The following is a 19718-nucleotide window of genomic DNA, read 5'->3' as shown; positions in this document are numbered from 1 at the left end:
GTCCCATGTTGGTCTACATTCACCATTTTTGTTGATAATCAAGGTGAAATAAATGTTTGAATCTTCGCACTCAAACGCTTAACAAAACGTACATAAGATGTTTCGTTTTTATTGTACAATTTAAATATGTAATAATATATGAAGTAACTAAGCTCATAAAAGCTGCGGAATCGCTGCATTAAATAGAATTATGAGGAAAAAATAAAATATTTTCATAGAATATTCAATTTGAAGCAATATTGTTGATATTTTCTGCTGTCTGATAAGGGAAAAAACCTCCCATATCTGTATTATATATTTTTTATTTTCTTTTTTATTATTAAAAAAGTTTAAAACATGTTTAAATTACTTTAAAATACGTGTTTGTTGAGTTAATCCAAAAATCACACTTTAAGACAAGAGCCGTAAGCAGTAGATATTTAGGATAGTACCTACATGTAGTTGGGATTCTCCTTACAAAAATGTATTTCTTGTATTAAAAAAAAATCATAAGATTTTCACAGAACCAAGAAGACAATGTGTGATGATATCAGTTTAGTGGCACGCCAAATTCACAAAAATGAGCTAAACATAGTTTCACAATCGATAAACTAGGTTTATCGGTTGTAAACTATAGTTTACGGACTGTAAACCATAGTTAACAACGTTAATCAATATTTTACATCTGTAAACCATAGTTAACGCGATAATCTATGTTTCACAACCGTAAACTATACTTAACACCGAAAACAATCATTTGCGATTGCAAAACATAGATTAATTGATAAATACAGTTTCACGATTTGTAAACTTTAGTTTACAAACCGTTAACTATAGTTAACGATCTGATAAATATAGTTTCACGATTTGTGAAAACTATATTTAACGGTTGTTAACTATAGTTTACGAATGATAATCTAAGTTTATCTGTCTGTAATAAGCGTTAACAATAGATTTTGTTGATAAACATACATTCACGTTTGTAAACTATAGTTTACAATCGTAAACTATAGTTCAGAGTTGTTAATCATAGTTTCACAAATCGTGAAACTATATTTATCAGATCGTTAACTATAGTTAACGGTTTGTAAACTATAGTTTACAAATCGTGAAACTGTATTTATCAGATAATCTATGTTTTACAATCGCAAATGATTGTTTTCAGTGTTAAGTATAGTTTACGGTTGTGAAACATAGATTATCGCGTTAACTATGGTTTACGGATGTAAAATATAGATTAACGTAGTTAACTATAGTTTACAGTCCGTAAAGTATAGTTTACAACCGATAAACTATATTTATCTCATTTTTGTGAATTTGGCGTTCCATATTTATGATTGTAAACCATAGTTTACACACGTGAATCTATGTTTATCAACAAAATCTATTGTTAACGCTTATTACAGACAGATAAATATGGCACGCCAAATTCACAAAAATGAGATAATCATAGTTTCACAATTGATAAACTAGGTTTATCGACTGTAAACTATAGTTTACAAACCGTAAACTATAGTTAACGATTCGTTAAGTATAGTTTTCATCTGTAAAACTATATTTAACGGTTGTTAACTATAGTTTACGAATGTTAATTTAAGTTTATCTGTCTGTAATAAAGCGTTAACAATAGATTTTGTTGATAAACATAGATTCAGGTTTGTAATCTATAGTTTACAATCGTAAACTATAGTTAAGAGTTGTTAATCATAGTTTCACAAATTGTGAAACTATATTTATCAGATCGTTAACTATAGTTAACGATTTGTAAAACAAATTGTGAAACTATATTTGTCAGATCGTTCACTATAGTTAACGATTTGTAAACTATAGTTTACAAATCGTGAAACTGTATTTATCAGATAATCTATGTTTTGCAATCGCAAATGATTGTTTTCGGTGTTAAGTATAGTTTACGGCTGTGAAACATAGATTATCGCGTTAACTATGGTTTACAGATGTGAAATATAGATTAACGTAGTTAACTATAGTTTACGGTTTGTAAACTATAGTTTACAACCGATAAACCTAGTTTATCGATTGTGAAACTATGATTATCTCATTTTTGTGAATTTGGCGTGCCATAATTATCATTCGTAAACTATAGTTAACAACCGTTAAATATAGTTTTACAGATGAAAACTATACTTAACGAATCGTTAACTATAGTTTACGGTTTGTAAACCAAAGTTTACAGTCGATAAACCTAGTTTATCAATTGTGAAACTAGGTTTAGCTCATTTTTGTGAATTTGGCGTGCCATACTATGAGTTTAGATTAGTTTTAACCGTTTTGTACTAGAGATAAGGTGAGGTCAAGGTCATTACCTTTTCGATATAAAATTACTGCATACAAACACGCGATTTTATAATACCTTCTTCTATATCAAAATTTTAATTTTTTTTTTTGATTAAAGGATATGACCATATTGGGTATATAAGATGATATAACCAGGTTGACATTAAAAGTTTAACAAAAATGGATTTTGGTTATTCCATTTTTTTCTATTTTTCTTATTTTTTAGGATATATTATTTTTACACGCATCCAAATGCTGACTGACGTTTTTCACACTAATAGCTAGTCCATTATTTACACACTGAATGGACGACGGATATATTCCGTTATTTCCCGATCATGACAAGGAGCACATGGCGGGTATGACTGGTCGGAGGGGATGCTCACTCCTCCATGGCACCTGATCCCATCTCTGCTGTTTTGGAGGTCCGTATTTGCTCGGCTCCCATTTGATAAATGGATTTTTGAGCTTGAATACTGTTCGTTATCTGCATATGTTTCTTTTCATCCTAGATATTTTTTAATTTTCAAATATGGTAAAAAAGTCATATAGAGATATAAAATGGTACAAAAATGAAACGTTTTGATCGTTTACTAAAAGAGGAAAACTCTTTCTACCGATTTTTGGCTCATATCTGTGCTTACAGTAGAGGCTTTTAAAAGCTAGACTAGTATAGTTGTAATTTATCTCGAAAATCACATCACACAGAACTTTGATATATTTTATAACGTTATTCTCTTAATATTATTAATTTAACTACCATTTGAAAAATTCTTCAAGTCTAAAACTTTGATAAGTCAAAATTAAAAATAAATTCATTGTTCTGAAATATTATTGAGAATTGGAAAAGAAGATATTTTCATACGATATTTATTTCCGCCAAAAATATACTAGTAGTTCCTTCTAGATTTCAATTAACCATTATGATATATACATGTAATTAAAGTTGTACTATTATGATAAGATGAGAAAAAAAATACGATCTTTTGAATATCTTACATCTAATTATAAGAGTTATAAGAAAATGCATTGAATATTTCATCTAGTCAGGAACCAGAACAGAATCCTACCTTATAAGACTTATTCTAGGGACCATTAATTATTTAGTCTTGCAAGAAATCCAAACAAGATTTATTCTTTAATCGGTTATCCAATAGAAAAGAAAGACTTGTTTTCATCATATTTCATAAAAATATTGAAAAAAGTTCTAACGGAAGCATATTAAAACATAGGTCTAATAATACAGTGTACAGCTTTCAAAGGTTATTTCTACTCAGTTTTAGGGAGGCATGTCGACCGCCATGGAATATTGAATCTAATCTCCTGTTGCACACATCTACATTAATATTCAAGTGCTTTGTTATACAGGACGGCTGATGAACCACTATGTTATTGATCCAGTCAATCTGATGTATGTTATACAGGGCTTCATTAACTCTCACTTGAGTATTTTGAATCTTATACTTACGCATAAAAATGTCAACAAAAGATAAATCCGCGTAACGCGTACAGGAACCCTTTACATGTTTTTTTTTTTTTTTTTTTTTTTTTTTTTGTAAAGCAGAATATCTAAACTTAAAACTCTTATTACATTATTTACACACCTTCCGTGATCCGTGTGTGTTGATAAGATAGACGGAACAATCCGTCTGTACAAAACAAGGACATAGTGAAACATATGGAGATAACGAACAGTATTCAAGATCATTTAACAATACAACATAGGAGCAGAGCAAACACTGCCCTCCAAAACATCAAAGGTGTGATCAGGTGCCATGGAGGCATAAAACATGTCAGCAAAAGAGAAAAAAAAACTTTGATAAGTTACATTTGCTTAAAACGTCATTATATCGACCAAAGAATTTATTAATTAAATGCTAATTTTAAATGAGGTTGAAATCCCTGTCAAATAGATTTACGCAAGAGCATTCTCTACGTATGAACAATTTCTAAAACGAGGTAAATTATTGACAAACAAGTTGATGAAACAAGAATATCAGCAGTCTTGTTTAAAGGAATCATTTTGTAGGATCTATGTTCGAAACAATGACCTTGTCAGCAAATACAATTTATCATTGAGTCAAATGCTGACTGACGTTTTTCGTAATAATTGTTAGTCCATTATTTATGCACTGAATTGACGTCGGATTTTCCCGATATTTCTCGTTGATGACAAGGAGCACACGGCGGGTGTGACCGGTCGACAGGGGATGCTCACCCCTCCATGGCACCTGATCCCACCTCTGATGTTTTGAAGGTCCGTGTTCGTCCCGCTCCTATTTCGTATTGTTGTATGGACTTTGATCTTGAATATTGTTCATTATCTCCATATCCCTCATATATTCGTAGCCTGCCTCGATCGGTGTAAAGACTTATTTTACTCGGAGTAAGTTCTTTGGTAATGAATAAGTTGGGAGACATAAACATGATATGCAGGTGATAGCGGAATGTCACTGTATATGCATATAAATAAGGAGAGTTAACGAGGAAGATATGCAGGCATCTCATTTGTTGTTAACATTCCCAACACCAAAATAAATTTGAATTACTGTAGCTATACTGGATTCCAAAACTTAATAAAAATCATTATTTAAGAAAGAGGAAAAGAAACCAAGCAAGTTTTAGGAATTGTTCTGCCAAATCTCTTTCTTTACTTCTTCCAAGGATATTATTAGCGATGAGGGAGAAAATTTAGGAGTACTGCGCAACAATATTTTAGCATCACAAAATTTTACCAAAATCAAAAACATAAATACGAGCTAGGGCCGTTCAAAAATTACGCGGACTTGTTCCACAGAAAAAAATATTTGACGACATAATCGGGCAAAATGTCACACATAATATAAAAAAAATCTTTACTTATATGGTCTTCAAAATTTCATATTAAAATGTTGTATATTGGTATCAATTTTGAGTGATTTTTCAGGACATATCATTAAGTCATGGAGCAGCAAAATCTTCGACGTCACAGGCATTATAAAAGAATATGTGATTGAGCTTTCATTTTCTCAACATTTTCCAAAGAGTACCTGTACAGTTTGAGTTACCTTATCTACTCAACATCCAAGCACCATTTCTTGTCAAGTTAAAAATCTATTTAACAAGAAAAGAATATTCGTTTTTTTGTTTTAAAACCAAAAACTGCAGGTATTTATGAGATATAGTGTGATATTGGTACTTCCAATTTTTCAGCTTTACATACAATCATTCCCCACGATAAATTTAAATCCAGGTATTCTAACATCATTGGCAGTTGCATTTTCTATAAAAAGGGAACTCTTAAATTTACCTTGTCACTGGTCATTTGCAAAATTATTTTGTTTAAAACAATTCTGAATGTACAAACAAGTTCCCTGAAGTTAATATTAAAAAGATGCTTGAGTTTCTGATTCACAATAAAAATGCTTTTGGAGACATATAGAGATGCCCCCACTTGAGGTGTTTAAAGATGTCCTTTACTTGAGTTGTATAGGGATGCCCTCCACTTGAGCTGTATACAGATGCCCTCCACTTGAACTGTATACTGGCTGCTTACATATGGATATGCCTTTCACTTGAGCAGCTCAGATGTCCTCCACATGGGCTTTATAGAGATACGCCAACTACAACTGTATTAAGATGAACTCCATTTGAGTTGTATGAAGGATATGGAGATAACGAATAGTGTTCAATCTCAAATTCCATAAAACAATACAGATTAGGAGCAGAGCAAACACGGACCCCCGAAACACCAGAGGTGCGATCAGGTGCCATGGAGGAGTGAGGATCCTGTGCTGACCGGTCACACCCGCCGTATGCTCTTGTCATAATCGGGAAATAACGGAAAAATCCGTCGTCAAATCAGTGTTTAAATCATAGACTAACAATTAGAATGAAAAACGTCAGTTAGCATTTGACTCAATGATAAATTGTAAGTGCTAAAAAGGTCATTGTATCGACCATAGAACTTACGAAATGATGACTTTAAACGAAACTGCTGAAATTCTTGTTTCATCAACTTGCTTGTCAATAATTTACCTCGTTTTAGATTGTTCAAATGTAGAGCATGCTCTTGCGTATCGAATCAACTGAGACACATAAACTCCGTATGCAGGTGAAGGTATATTGCTGCATATGTAAATGAAGTTGACGATATATAAGTTAAAGTCATCACGTTTACCATGGAGCTTGCTTGTTAGATTACCATTAACTTTTTTCAATTTCATTTTTTTTATGAAACAGACTTTGTAAAATACTTTATCTCAAGCTCAACAGGATATATCGTATCGACATAGGAATGGAAATATCCATTGTTAATTGACATTACGTCGTTGATTTATCTAAATGTCGAGTTGAAGGCCAAAGCAAGTGTTTTTTCTTCTTTTCACGCATAAGATTTTGCACAAATTCTGCTTCATATGAATATAAAAATAGATCTGCTAATAACGGAGCGCAATTGGTACCCATGGAAATTCCAATAGATTGTTGGAATACCTGGTCTCCAAAAACCACATAGATATTGTCTATCAGAAACTCAAGCATCTCTTTGGTGTCAACTGCAGAGCACTTGTGTGTGCAATCAGAATGTGTTTTAACAAAATAATTTTGCAAATGACCAATGACCAGGTAAGTAAATTTACAAGTTCCATTTTTATTGATCATGAAAAAGCAGCTGTCAATAATATCAAAAAACCTGGACTTTAATTTGTCGTTGGGAATGGTTGTGTATACAGTTGATAAGTTGTGAGTTTTTAAGCTGTTGATTTTGGTAAAATCTTGCGATGACCTCCACTTGAGCAGTTTACAGATGACATCCACATGCATGAGATGTATAGAGATGTCCTTCACTTGAACTGTATAGAGAAGACCTCTACTAGACTTGTTTAGAGATGACCTCCACTTGACCTGTTTAGAGATGACCTTCACAGATTGTATGTTGAAGAAGAATTTTCTTAACATTGGCTCAAAGCCAGAAAAATATTATTGTCAGATGCCGATCAATACATGGCAATACTGCGTACAAATCATCAATCGGAAGTACAGCTGTATGTATGTATGGTGATACAACTATTTTTTTGATAAATGATATCAAAGTGATAAAGACGAGTCAGGACAACATCAAATTCTAAATATCTTGACATGTAAGTAACTATGTGTATAAAGCTTCTGATCTCATTATATGAATGTAATGATTCTGAGGATAGGATAAGACGTTCACGTTTTTGATCAATATTGTTTCCCTTATGTTACTGTTCTCACTTTAGAAAGATCAAATATGATCTCATGATAAAACATAACACAAACAATTGATTATTTTATTTTAGCAATATATACATGTATGTACATTGCATGTGAACTTTCTAGTTCCATAATTTATAGAAGGAATCGTTTTGAAGTGCATATGTATACAATGAAACACGAGAAACACACAGGATAGCCAGTTAGACGAAAGCACATCGGTCTAATATGCAACAAAATTACATCTACGTGTTCTAGTTTTGATTGCATCGCTAATTATTCACTGATTTGGTACATGTACTAACTTTACAGTTCTTAATACTAAAAGAAATAAAAAAAAAAAACTAAGTGCATACAGCTATTATTACTGAGTGTGGAATTGTATTTGTAATGCAACAACAGGTAAGATCAAAACCTTTCTAGTCTAAATTGTATGGGCCCGGAGCCATATATCTTTATCAGGGACATAAGGCTTTAAAAGTTTGAATTCAGTCATGATATTTGTGAAATATCATTCAGGTTTGATGAATTTGCATTTCATTAAATAATGAAATGAAATAAGTTTTTATTTCAGTGACACATACGCACAGGGCATATACAACATCTCATTAAAATATCTGTTTGTTGAGGGATATAAATTCTGACTAAACTAGTAATAAAATATATTTACAAAACAGTATAAAATGATTGGATGTCTACGTCTCTTATGTGGCACGTGTAAATATTGCGTCAACATATTCTTTGTCCTAGATAGAGCTTAAGGGGATCTGCACAGTTTGAAAAAAATCGATACCAAGTTGACAAATCGCATTTAACTGCAAGATAACGATGACAAACTCTGCTTTTTCTGTTCATTTCCATGGAAACAAACTGTTGGATGTCATTTGTGATATTAATATCATTGGTATTGTTTGAAATTCAGTGGAGTGAATAAAAAGATAGATCTATTTTTTAACGTACAAGATACAGAAAAATGCAAACATTTTATGCTTAATATACAGTCATTGTAAATCTTTTATAGATTTCGGGTCCGTGTTTTCTGTGCTACTTTTTGTATTGTTTTATGGACTTTTTATCTTGAATACTGTTATCTCCATATGTTTCACTACAAATATGTCATATAAAACCCTTGATTACCTAATGTGAAAACGTTTGGAAATTTATACCAATACCATGGAACTTTGACATACTATTGATAATCATAGTTCAGTATCAAAATGTACATTTATTTACTATAATTAATATATGATTAATCATTGTATAGGAGACATTTTATGACCAATTACTCCTACAGTACATATTTTACTAACTACTCAGTATACTGGGGTAAATAATAAACTGTCTCTTGCTAATTTTCACTAGTATACCTTTTTTTCTTGGAGCGGGTTTGCTATTATTTGTAATCATTGTTCTCTTTACTGGCCTGAGGTCGACTCTTTAGCCTAAATCAATGAACGATGTTTTTATTATCATTGTTGATAAATGTTGAGGAGGAATATTCCAGAAGATTCCAGAAGATATTCAGATCGATACCGATGTGCTAGGATCCTGTATTTTATAGTTACCTTTTTTACTTATACATCACAAATAATTCTGCCCCACCCTCTCCAACATTTCTGTCCCATGCTCGTTGACCACTGAATGACCGGGTTAATTTTTCCGGTAGGTGGTCATTGACATATTTATGTTTTATTTTCTCTATATGAATGTGTGGTATTTGCACCAATACGTTCCCCTACTGTCCTAGGTCACACATGTACTGATATAGAATAGATCACTTACCATATAACGTATACATTGATATTAAGGCCGTGGAGTGGAATCGAGAAAACACTGGCAATTCTGTAAAAGGTAGGGTTTTCTATTATAAATTAATTTCCTGTACTCATTAATCAATGTTATCGATACCTCTACAATTTTTTCAATACCCAATGCAGAAATTATTCACCTGTAAATTTATTTTTCCCCCCACATTGTTAAATCCTTAACGCAGGTATCAGTCATTTTTCGGCAGAGCACAAAGGTATACGTGAGTTATTTAAGATCAATACTAGGGAGTCTTTAATTTTTTTTTTATCTTAGAAAGTTCGTAAATATTTTTTTATTGTTTTTTTTTAAGTTGAGATATTTTATCTTTAATATGCTAGCATAATGATGATACGGCGATGAACCGTCCATAATACAGTTTGAACAAAGACAGTAACACCCTTAATGTTTTTCTGTACGCTGCGTAATAAGGATGGAATGTTATACCTTTGCTCATGCGTATTGATTTGTTACTTAATTGTGAGCTTGGTACTAATATAACCACTATATTGTGTTAATTATGGAGCAGATTGGTCGACGATAGATGTACTGATGTTCTATAAGAGCTGGAGGGCATGCACTAACTTTCCACCCACTGTTCTTAACATGTCACAAGATACACAAATTTTACATTTCCGCCGAATACCTCAAACCTTATCACCTAACATTATTTTTAGAAACTAGTTTGTCTTTCAGTAACAACATCACCTATCTAATCTTAAAGACAGCGGATAATTTTTAAGAGTTTTTTTTTAAGGTAGTGAAAATAACGAAGAGGTATCGATCTCTTTAACTACAAACAAGCTTGCGAAGGTGCTATTTTATATCCACAACTCAGGACCAGATTCAAAAAGTAAAAACGAACACTTGCTTGTGTTGATACAACCAAAGTAGATCTCAATTTGCAATACATGAATTTAGTTTGTTGGAGTATTTTTTATCCTAATCTAGAAAAGAACCCATAAAATTTTGTAACAATGTAATTGAAATATTTCCATCCTGACTTTAAGTTAAAAGATCTTGAGCATTAAGTAAACTAAGTGAACGAGAAAGTTTCTCTTTTTTGTGTTTGTTATTTGATATATTGACGAACTACGCCTAATAATAACCTGTTCCTTATATCCTATGATTGCCCTATACTTCAGAATATTGTGTTTATAAACATCACAGACCGATCATAGATTGACAGTGCCACCTTGCCCCTGGGCAGGAACATAACCTGTGAAGCAGTAAGTGTATGTTACTGGGCTAATATCATCACCGTGTGGGACATTGTTTTATACGTAGTTCGGATTCTTGAGATTATTTCTTCTTAATTCACTGGAAAAAGAAACTCTCAAATTACTTTTGTCCCGAAAGATTTTTTCTTCCTTTGTATAGGAATAAATATCATCCTTTTAAATGCGCTTTTTTGTTATGTCTAAACAGAATGAAAACGAAGCTATCATTATGCGTAATATGAAGTATTTTCCCCCAAGGCATCCTAAAGGAGACGTATGATTTAAATCTTCGAAAAGGCAATGTTGCTATTGAAGTCAACATGAAAATTATTGATTTTCTTTTCATCCAAATTTCTAAAAGTACAACCAACAAAATTTAATTTTTAAAAAGTTTTTATTGCATGTAATGTTTGACTTGAGTTTAATGGCACCGTTGCAAGCTCCATACACAACATAACATCTTTTTACATGTACATGCATTGATATTTTTGTGCTTGATTGCTCAATTGTACAACATTTGTAAGTTTGCACTTACATTTTTAGGTACATATATTCCAGAACTACAAGTACAGTTGTATAGGCTAATTTGTGGAATGGAAGCACAGAGCAGATTAAGATAGTATAAACTCAATAAAAGCAGAGAAATATACAACCATATGTCTGATTTTTAGGCGCTTTATGTTTGTCATTGTCTCTGTTGACGTTATTGATTCCGCCATTTTGTCCGAATAATTACGGTTAATTTCCCCCTTGGTGTCCCCTGATCCTCTGTGTCTGCCACATATTGTCAGCTTCTTCAGTACTCTGTCCCCAGAGTTTATTTTATTTTATTAATGTCATCTGAAACATACCCTCTGTTGTATCTACCATTTTCCCGTTCGGAGTGTTTTTATATTGTTTGACTTTTTAAAATCATCAATCATAAATGAAGCTTTTTTGTTATAACCTAACAGCAAATTTGTTTTTCGGCCGAGTTTTACAGCCCCTTTCTTCAAATACTAGTATATACAGTGGAGCCTCATTTACCCGGACGCTTTGGTTCCTAGTCAATTTGTCCGGATATGTGAAGCGTCCGGATACCTGAACTACCAGTTAAACAAGACAAAATAACGTTAAAAAATTCTGTTCCGATGAAAAATCGCCCGAATACTGAAGATTCCGGATATCTGGCGCTCGGATATCTGAAGGTCCACTGTAATTGTTTTCAGCCTCTTTTAAGTCAAAGACTGATAGGATACATGTATTTCTTTCCCTATGTAATATTAACATGTAAGAGTCTTACATCGAAAAGGTAATATTTTAGATCACTTAAAATAAAAAAAAAAACAAGTTTCTTTCTATAGCTTTCCCAGTGTAATTCAAACAGCCTTTCTCATGCTTAGTTTTTTTTTTATCGTACCAATTCTAGATCCTATTTATTTTTCAGGTTTCACCGAAGGAAACTCATTTACATTCATTCAAAGTCATAAACTCAGACCTTATTTGTCTATTTTTAGCTGCCCTTGACCTTCTAAAATGGGTTTAAGTTGTGGAGGAACTCTGGGGAAAATTTTCCTGATCGTCATCAACATCTTATTTTTTGTGAGTAATAACTTATCATATAAAACCATTTCGAAATACAGAAGAGACAATACTTTTGCTAATGACTGGATAAAGACTTGAATTCGCCTCTTGTGTTTCATTAATTGATGCATGTATAATTGTCGTAACATTTTTAGAATCGTAGATCGTAGTAACCAGAAGAAATATCAGAGACAAAGCATGAAGTTTTAAAAAAAATGGATTGTACCTGAATATGACTGATGTTTTTCATTTCTTAAAGTTAGACAATTCACATAAAGTGAAAGTTGAATATCCTTTAATGACATATGATACAAACAAACTTTTGTTTGAAAACTTGAAATAGAAAACTAAACCATGTTCAAAGGAGTACACTTGGTAATTTGAAGCACATACTTTTCTTATTTTCATTCAAACTTTCACAGTAATGAAATTTAAAGGGGCATATAAAGTTTAATAAATTTATAAGGATGGTTGCAGAAAGGTTGAATTTTGAACGTCATAGAAAGTTTACAATTTCATCATGAACAGCTGTATAATTTGTGGAATGGAAGCAAAGAGCAGATTAATATTTTAGAGATTTATTATTTGCATCATTCACAATAAAAACAAGGTCCAAAAATAAATACCTTTTCAAGCCTCCATGTTTCTTTGATATCAAACTAATGAAGAAGTCCTTTCTGAAATTCGAATTTTTATTTTCAGCTGCTCGGTCTTGGGTTACTGATAGTAGGAGCTTTAATGAAAACCAATGTAAAGATCATTAAGGATGAGGTGAAGCCGGCCCTGAACACAATCACTGTCAGCTCCTACAAACTCGGGAACCTGACAGACAACCTCTCTATACTCCTCATCATCATCGGCGTCTTCATCTTCTTGGTCGCTGGTCTGGGTCTTTTCGGTGCTTGTTGTCAGAACAGATGCATGTTGGTCACAGTAAGGATTCTTTAAAAAAAATAAAATAATGTTCTCTGTTAAGAAATATTGAGTGTAGAACTGTCGCTAGGAATTTCCTCTCGCCTGAACAGCTCTGAATTTTTAAATGTTTTTTTTTTTAAAGAAATTAATTTTAATTACTAAAACGTATATTTGTATTTTAGTATGCAGTTTTGGTTCTGATATTGTTCATCATGAAAATTGTCGCCATTGCGCTTTGGTTCTCAATGAAGTCAGAGGTAATCCTATTTAATGTCACACAGTCAACGTGATAAATCTTAAACTTTAATATTTGTCAATCATGATTAATTATCTTTTTAATTTTTTATACAGTTTAACTGATTATACTGTAACAAATGAAACTCTTCCTTACCACGAATGCACGGCAAATGCACGGGTAATAAAATGGTTACCAAACAAGAGGATTTCAAAATTATTTTACTTTTGAATGCGATGGTATCTTTGAATGTGTTAGTTAAAAGCTTAGTTGACTTTTATTAATTTGTTAACTTGATATCCGAATTCAATGAAGCTTATCTAAATGATACTTTAAGGTTGAAGGCACAGTTAAAGAAGGAATGCTGACGTCAATTAAAACGGACTATGTGGACCACCGTCTTAATAGTACCAATGAGATATCAAATTCATGGAATTACATGTTTATGACGGTATTTATTTTAATTGATGTTTTTGAAATGCAGATTTATTTCATATGTTATGTGCAGTTATTAAAAAGGCATTTAAACTTAAAACGAGGCGAACTAAATCGACTAAAACTAATGCTATATCAACAGTTGGACTGCTGTGGTGTAAATGCTGTCACCGGACCGGACGAAGCTAAGAACGATCTTAGGAAGTCCCCGTGGTGCACTACCTCTGGAGCTTGCGCATCCACTCAGTTCTATGTCCCTCCCGCTTGCTGTCAAGGTGTGGACTCCAGTAACTACCTGTCAGCGCCCTCTGCCTGCAAGGATGGTACTAGCGGCATCAACTCTAAGGTAACGGGTTTTCATTATTTAAAACATATTTATAAGAGAAAATATCGAATATCACATTAATAGAGAAAAACGTTTTGGTATAAAATTTGAATTAAAATTGTTTCTTTTCTAAAATCCCGCCTCTTTTCTATGATACTCTGTCTATGTTATTGTTTTCTGTAAAGAACATATGATCAATTATACAAGGACTGTTCAATAAATGATGTCTTCGGTGCTCGGAAAGAAGCAAAAGACACTTTCAATGATTAAATTTTAATGATTTAACTCAATATTCTCTTTTAATTAAAACACATGTCCGTAATTTTTTTTTTATCCAATCTTGGATTGTTTTTAGAACTCGTTTTTGGGTATGACCCTTAAGATACTGGAAAATAGCAGATCTTATGATTTTCTGAACTCGTTTCTTCCTTTTAAAAGGTATGTTTTCAAATTTGGAAAATGAAGCAAGTCAAAAGGTGAAGGATCTGGCGAATATATATTGTTAATGTGAAAAAAATAACTTTCTGTTTATCAAAAAAAAAAACTCCCTTACTCAGGGCGTGCGGGATTGGACGAGGTCATGAAGAAATTTAATGAAGTGGATTCCTGATTCTGGTGCCTTTCTCTCATTAACCTTTCGATTTTTTCCCCCCAAAATTACCTTTTTTTACTCTTCCAGAAATTAAACTGCCTTCCCGAATACGATTTTGAACAACAAGACCACTTATATTTAAGAAAATTGATAAAAATCTGTCTTTATGCTCTTGCAATTCTTTGCTCTTCTCAGACCTTTGCTCTTTTTGTCAAGTACACCTTATTGTAAATTTTGTTTTGAGGGTTTTAAGCAATAGATTCGGAGGTCCGTGTTTGCTCTGTTCCTATTTTGTATTGTTTTATGGACATTGATATTGAATACTGTTCGTTATCTCCATATCCTTCATTCAAGTTTCATTATTTGTTTGAATTTCAAACAAACGTGGATAACTACAGTCACTGATATTTTAAAATAAGTGTTTAGATATTCTTACAGGCTGTCGTTTTCACTCATTTTTCAAATGACTTTGAGTACTAAGCTTTTTTTTTTACTGTCAAACGTTTCTTTAAAACAGTGTGAACTACTGCCGAAAAGATGTCTATCAAATTTGCTATGTGTCTTAAAGTGAACCATTCATCATCTGTGATTATTTGTTGAAATATGGCAAACAGTACATTAGTTGTTATAATTTTTTGTTGGCAAGGACGGTACCCATTGGTGATGCCCTTTATATAATTTTTTCATCTTTGAAATTCACCTGCTCATTTGTCTCTTAAACAGACATTGGTTGCCATAAATTTGACATATTTCAGTGGGTATTTCTTTGGGATTCTTAATGAGTTTTACAGCAGCTTTAATGAAGCCTTTAATTTCACTCCAGTTTACCGATTCTTTACCATTCATTTTTAATGCAGTGTCTCGAAAAGCCCTTGTTTTCCAGCTTCTTACAATGAAACTATGTGATGAAAAGTAGTAACATAAATTATTATAAATTCATTAAAGTTTCAATAATGCGAAAAAGTCAAGCTTAATGTCCATTTGATATCTGTATTGTATGCCATACAGTTCAGGACAATATTAATTGAACATCCCTCGTATACAAATCAAAATGTCTGAAAAAAAGAAGACATTTGAAATATCATGAAACGTTAAAAATTATGCAATGTAACTTTCAGGGATGTTACGAGGCAGTGAAAGACGAGATCGAATCTCACTCTAATCAAGTTATTGGGGTTGGAGTCACAATCCTAGTTATTGAGGTAAGCGAAAAAAAATACCTCAAATCTGAATGAGTACATTGTTCCAGTAACATGCGATAATTTATAAAACAGGGCATTGTTAAAACATATGTTATTAAATACATATTTCTTATACAACAGGCATTATTTTAAGACGTGTTAAATACGTATTTTTCTATTATTTTTCAGCTTCTTGCTGTTATATTTTCTTTCATAATTTGTAAACAAAGTGCTGACGAGAAGGTGGTTTAGAGGTAATGTATTCTTTACTACTTTTAACATCATGAAAATAACTCCTATTATCAAGGTAGAGCACAACGACTGAATTTTATATAAACTGTATAAATATTGAGTTGTAATGCACATATGTAAATCTTGAAGATCTTGTCACTAGTAATGTTATGGAAAGATTCAAACTTTTAAGTTTTATTCATTACTAAGCAATTCCATCTACGTGTTGACGTGACACTAAATGACAATAAACATTCCAAGAGGAAGTAATCATCAGGGTGTTATTTGGTCAATGTTTACATCCCTCCCGGTTACATTTGTACTTTGTTGAATGGCTAATTGGGCTCATTTTGTAGATAATTCACATTCAATATTATTTTTGATTAAACTGATGAGCATTTAATAACTGGATAACCAAGGAATTTAAAAATAAAGATCAATTGCCAAAATACTGATATTTGAGCTGATGACAGTTTGTGTTTTTAGCTCACCTGAGCCGAAGGCTCAAGTGAGCTTTTCTGATCAAAATTTGTCCGTCGTCTGTCGTCGTCGTCGTTGTTGTCGTCGTTGTTGTCGTTGTCGTAAACTTTTCACATTTTCATCTTCTTCTCAAGAACCACTGGGCCAATTTCAACCAAACTTGGCACAGAGTATCCTTGGGTAAAGGGGATTCAAGTTTGTTCAAATGAAGGGCCACACCCTTTTCCAAGGGGAGATAATCATGAATTTGTTAAAGATTAATGGCATTTTTAAAAAATCTTCTTCTCCAGAACCGCTGGGCCAGGAAAGATGAAACTCATGTGGAAGCATCCTCAGGTAGTGTAAATTCAAGTTTGTTCAAATCATGACCCCCGGGGCAAGGGTGGGGCCAAAATGGCCGACACAAGTTTTACATAGGAATATATAGGAAAAATCTTTAAAAATCTTCTTCTCCAGAACCACTGGGCCTGGAAAGATGAAACACATGTGGAATCATCCTCAGGTAGTGTAGATTCAAGTTTGTTCAAATCATGACCCCCGGGGCAAGGGTGGGGCCAAAATGGCCGACCCAAGTTTTACATAGGAATATATAAGAAAAATCTTTAAAAATCTTCTTCTCCAGAACCACTGGGCCTGGAAAGATAAAATTCATGTGGAATCATCCTCAGGTAGTGTAGATTCAAGTTTGTTCAAATCATGACCCCTGGGGCTAGGGTGGGGCCAAAATGGCCGACCCAAGTTTTACATAGGCATATATAGGGAAACCTTTTAAAATCTTCTTTTCAAGTACTTCAAAGCTATGATTAGTGATATTTATATGGAATCATCCTCAGGTAGTGTAGATTCTAATTTGTTCAAATGATGAACGCCTGGAGGGGGGGATAAATTCAAGCGTGATGTGCTCAGGTGAGCGCTGTGGCCCCTGGGCCTCTTGTTCTTCTTGTGGTGTGGTATTACGTAATATCAACGATTATAATTATAAACTCGGAGAATTAGCTTTCAATATTGTCAGCGAGAAATAATACAATAATACAATACCCCTTTAAAAAATGGTACTAGTATATAGAAAGAAATACGTGTGTTAAAGAATTTTTGTTTTTGTGTGTATGTGTATGAAAGAGTTTTGTAATACTGATTTTACAAGAGTTTAGATTAATATAACTACATGAATATATTCAATTAAACCATTTTTTCTTTTTTTATACAGATGTCTGTTGATTCTGGCCTTTTGTTATCCAACAGCCTGTCATCCATTGAGCGGAATAAAATTATAATGAAGCCAAGGAACGTGGCGACCAAAAAATCAACTTGAATCTTTATCATATACAATCAAAATTTAAATATTCTACATGGGATTTTACTATTTTTCAATCCATCCAATGTTTACCACTACATGGATGTCACTCATTGGATATTTTTTGACTCACTGCTGTGACATCACACTAGGTTTTGCGTGAGAGTGAAGTAAAATAAAACGAAATTCATATAAAGGTGTGTAAATCACTGATAGCTATGTACAAAACACAGAATAAAAAGAATCTCCAGTGATTTGTGGTTGGATATGATTTTTACCAAACTCGTTTGATTTTGTCCCTTTGACTAAGCTCAGGGATTAAAAAAAAACCCAAATCACTGGAGATCCTATATTGATTGATTTATTCATTTAATATTGTATGATATTTAATCTACACCACTCTTTTTAAAGTCACTCGTTTGAAAGACAAGTTTTTAAAATATGCATTTATTTTCTATCCTCAGTCACTGACAATTATATCTCACTTTTATCATATTAATCGAGTAATTGCTTTTTTATATGTACGCTTGTTGTCAGCAGTAAAAGTGAATAATCACCGATTAAGTTGCTGAAGAAATACTCTTGGACATCATTATGAAGGCTAAATTGATTCGATTACTGTGTATTTCGTGTATGTATTTTCATAATGTTTCATATTGTTTTGCTAATGTTGTGTCTAGACATTCATTATCTTCTTTTTACATTAAATTTTTTACAATGTTCTTGACTTGAATTACTTAATTTATTACATAGCCTATAGTGTGCTGTTACTGGGAAAGGTCATGATTTTTAGTACTCTATCTTCTATTTCCAACAAGACTTTCATTATCTTTACTGAGACTTATTGAAATATGGAGAGGGACAGTATTCAAGCTTAAAAAATCACTTAAACAATACAAATCAGGAGCAAATAAAACACGGACCTCTGCAACATCAGGTGTTGGATAAGGTACCGTGAAGGAGTGAGAATCCCCTGCCAACTGGTCACACCCATCGTGTGCTCCATGACATGATAAAAAAATGTTAAAATCGGCTCTAATTCAGTGTGTAAATACCGGGGGTATTGACATTAAAATGAGTGTCAAAAACGTCATGATTGTATTTTCTAGAGGGTCATTATATCGAGCATAGAACTTGTAAAATAATGACTTTTAACGGTTCTCTTAATATTCTTGATTCATCAACTTGTCGGTCAACTGTTCTAGAAATTGTTCGTACAAAGAGTATGTTCTTGGAAATCGACTTAATTAAGAGATATAAAACCCATATTCAGGTGATGGTATATTGCTTAATGCCCCCGGTAAGTAAATGTTCTCTAATACACTATAACTTTTCCTGTCGTATGCAACTTCTTATGCAATTATTTCACACGATAAATAAAACAAATCAAGGCTAAAATATTATAACCAACAGCTTCTACAGAAAATGGAATGAATGAAACATATAACGATAACAAACAGTATTAAAGATCAAAAGTCCATAAAACAATACAAAATAGAATCAGAACAAACAAAGACCTCCAAAACATCAGAGGTTGGATCAGGTGCCATGGAGGAGTGAGCATCTAATTGCAACCGGTGTCACATATTTGGTACGCCTCGTTTAAAGGTCTGGGGGTACTTAATGCAATAACATATAAGTTCCGCCTTGTATATGAGAAGGTCTGCCTACATTTTAAGGTCCAGGTGTTACAAAATGTTTTAATCTAGACATAAAATATGAAATTGACGACGGATTTTCCGTTATTTCCTGATCATGACAAGGAGCACACGGCGGGTGTGACCGGTCAGCAGGGAATGCTCACTCCTCCATGGCACCTGATCCCACCTCTGATGTTTCAGATGTCCGTGTTTGCTCTGCTCCTATTTTGTATTGTTTTATGGACTTTGAGATTAAAGCAAGTTTGTTTACATCATAAGATGAAAGAAAGGGGATTTACCCTGTTGTTTT

General features: G+C 32.9%; 1 protein-coding gene across 4 annotated transcripts; it reads left to right on the top strand.

Annotated features, from left to right (window-relative positions):
- Nucleotides 1-7279: 7279 nt before the first annotated feature.
- Nucleotides 7280-18490, top strand: LOC134239400 (tetraspanin-1-like). Of its 4 annotated transcripts, none has more exons than XM_062721568.1 (9): nucleotides 7280-7394; nucleotides 12014-12098; nucleotides 12783-13013; nucleotides 13178-13252; nucleotides 13568-13681; nucleotides 13808-14011; nucleotides 15701-15784; nucleotides 15953-16017; nucleotides 17682-18490. In XM_062721568.1, the coding sequence occupies exons 2-8, from the start codon at nucleotides 12033-12035 to the stop codon at nucleotides 16013-16015; spliced, it is 837 nt and encodes a 278-aa protein (XP_062577552.1). In that variant the 5' UTR covers nucleotides 7280-7394; nucleotides 12014-12032; the 3' UTR covers nucleotides 16016-16017; nucleotides 17682-18490. The 4 variants fall into 4 exon arrangements, with proteins under 4 accessions (XP_062577552.1, XP_062577556.1, XP_062577555.1 ...); XM_062721572.1 differs by lacking the exon at nucleotides 7280-7394 and adding an exon at nucleotides 9318-9342; XM_062721571.1 differs by lacking the exon at nucleotides 7280-7394 and adding an exon at nucleotides 9467-9514.
- The last annotated feature ends 1228 nt before the right edge of the window (nucleotides 18491-19718 follow it).

This window comes from Saccostrea cucullata, unplaced genomic scaffold (genome assembly GCF_032062105.1).
Source record: "Saccostrea cucullata isolate Sc308-1 unplaced genomic scaffold, CSIRO_AGI_Scuc_v1 ctg344, whole genome shotgun sequence".
NCBI classification, from domain to species: domain Eukaryota; kingdom Metazoa; phylum Mollusca; class Bivalvia; order Ostreida; family Ostreidae; genus Saccostrea; species Saccostrea cuccullata.
Note: the sequence above shows the minus strand (reverse complement) of the source record. Positions and strands in the feature narration are given on the sequence as shown.

Coding starts and splice junctions, on each gene's coding strand:
- LOC134239400 (XM_062721568.1), top strand. CDS start 12,033: ATGGGTTTAAGTTGTGGAGGAACTCTGGGGAAAATTTTCCTGATCGTC. Junction 13,253..13,567: donor GGTTCTCAATGAAGTCAGAG/GTAATCCTATTT, acceptor TGATACTTTAAG/GTTGAAGGCACAGTTAAAGA. Junction 13,682..13,807: donor GGAATTACATGTTTATGACG/GTATTTATTTTA, acceptor CTATATCAACAG/TTGGACTGCTGTGGTGTAAA.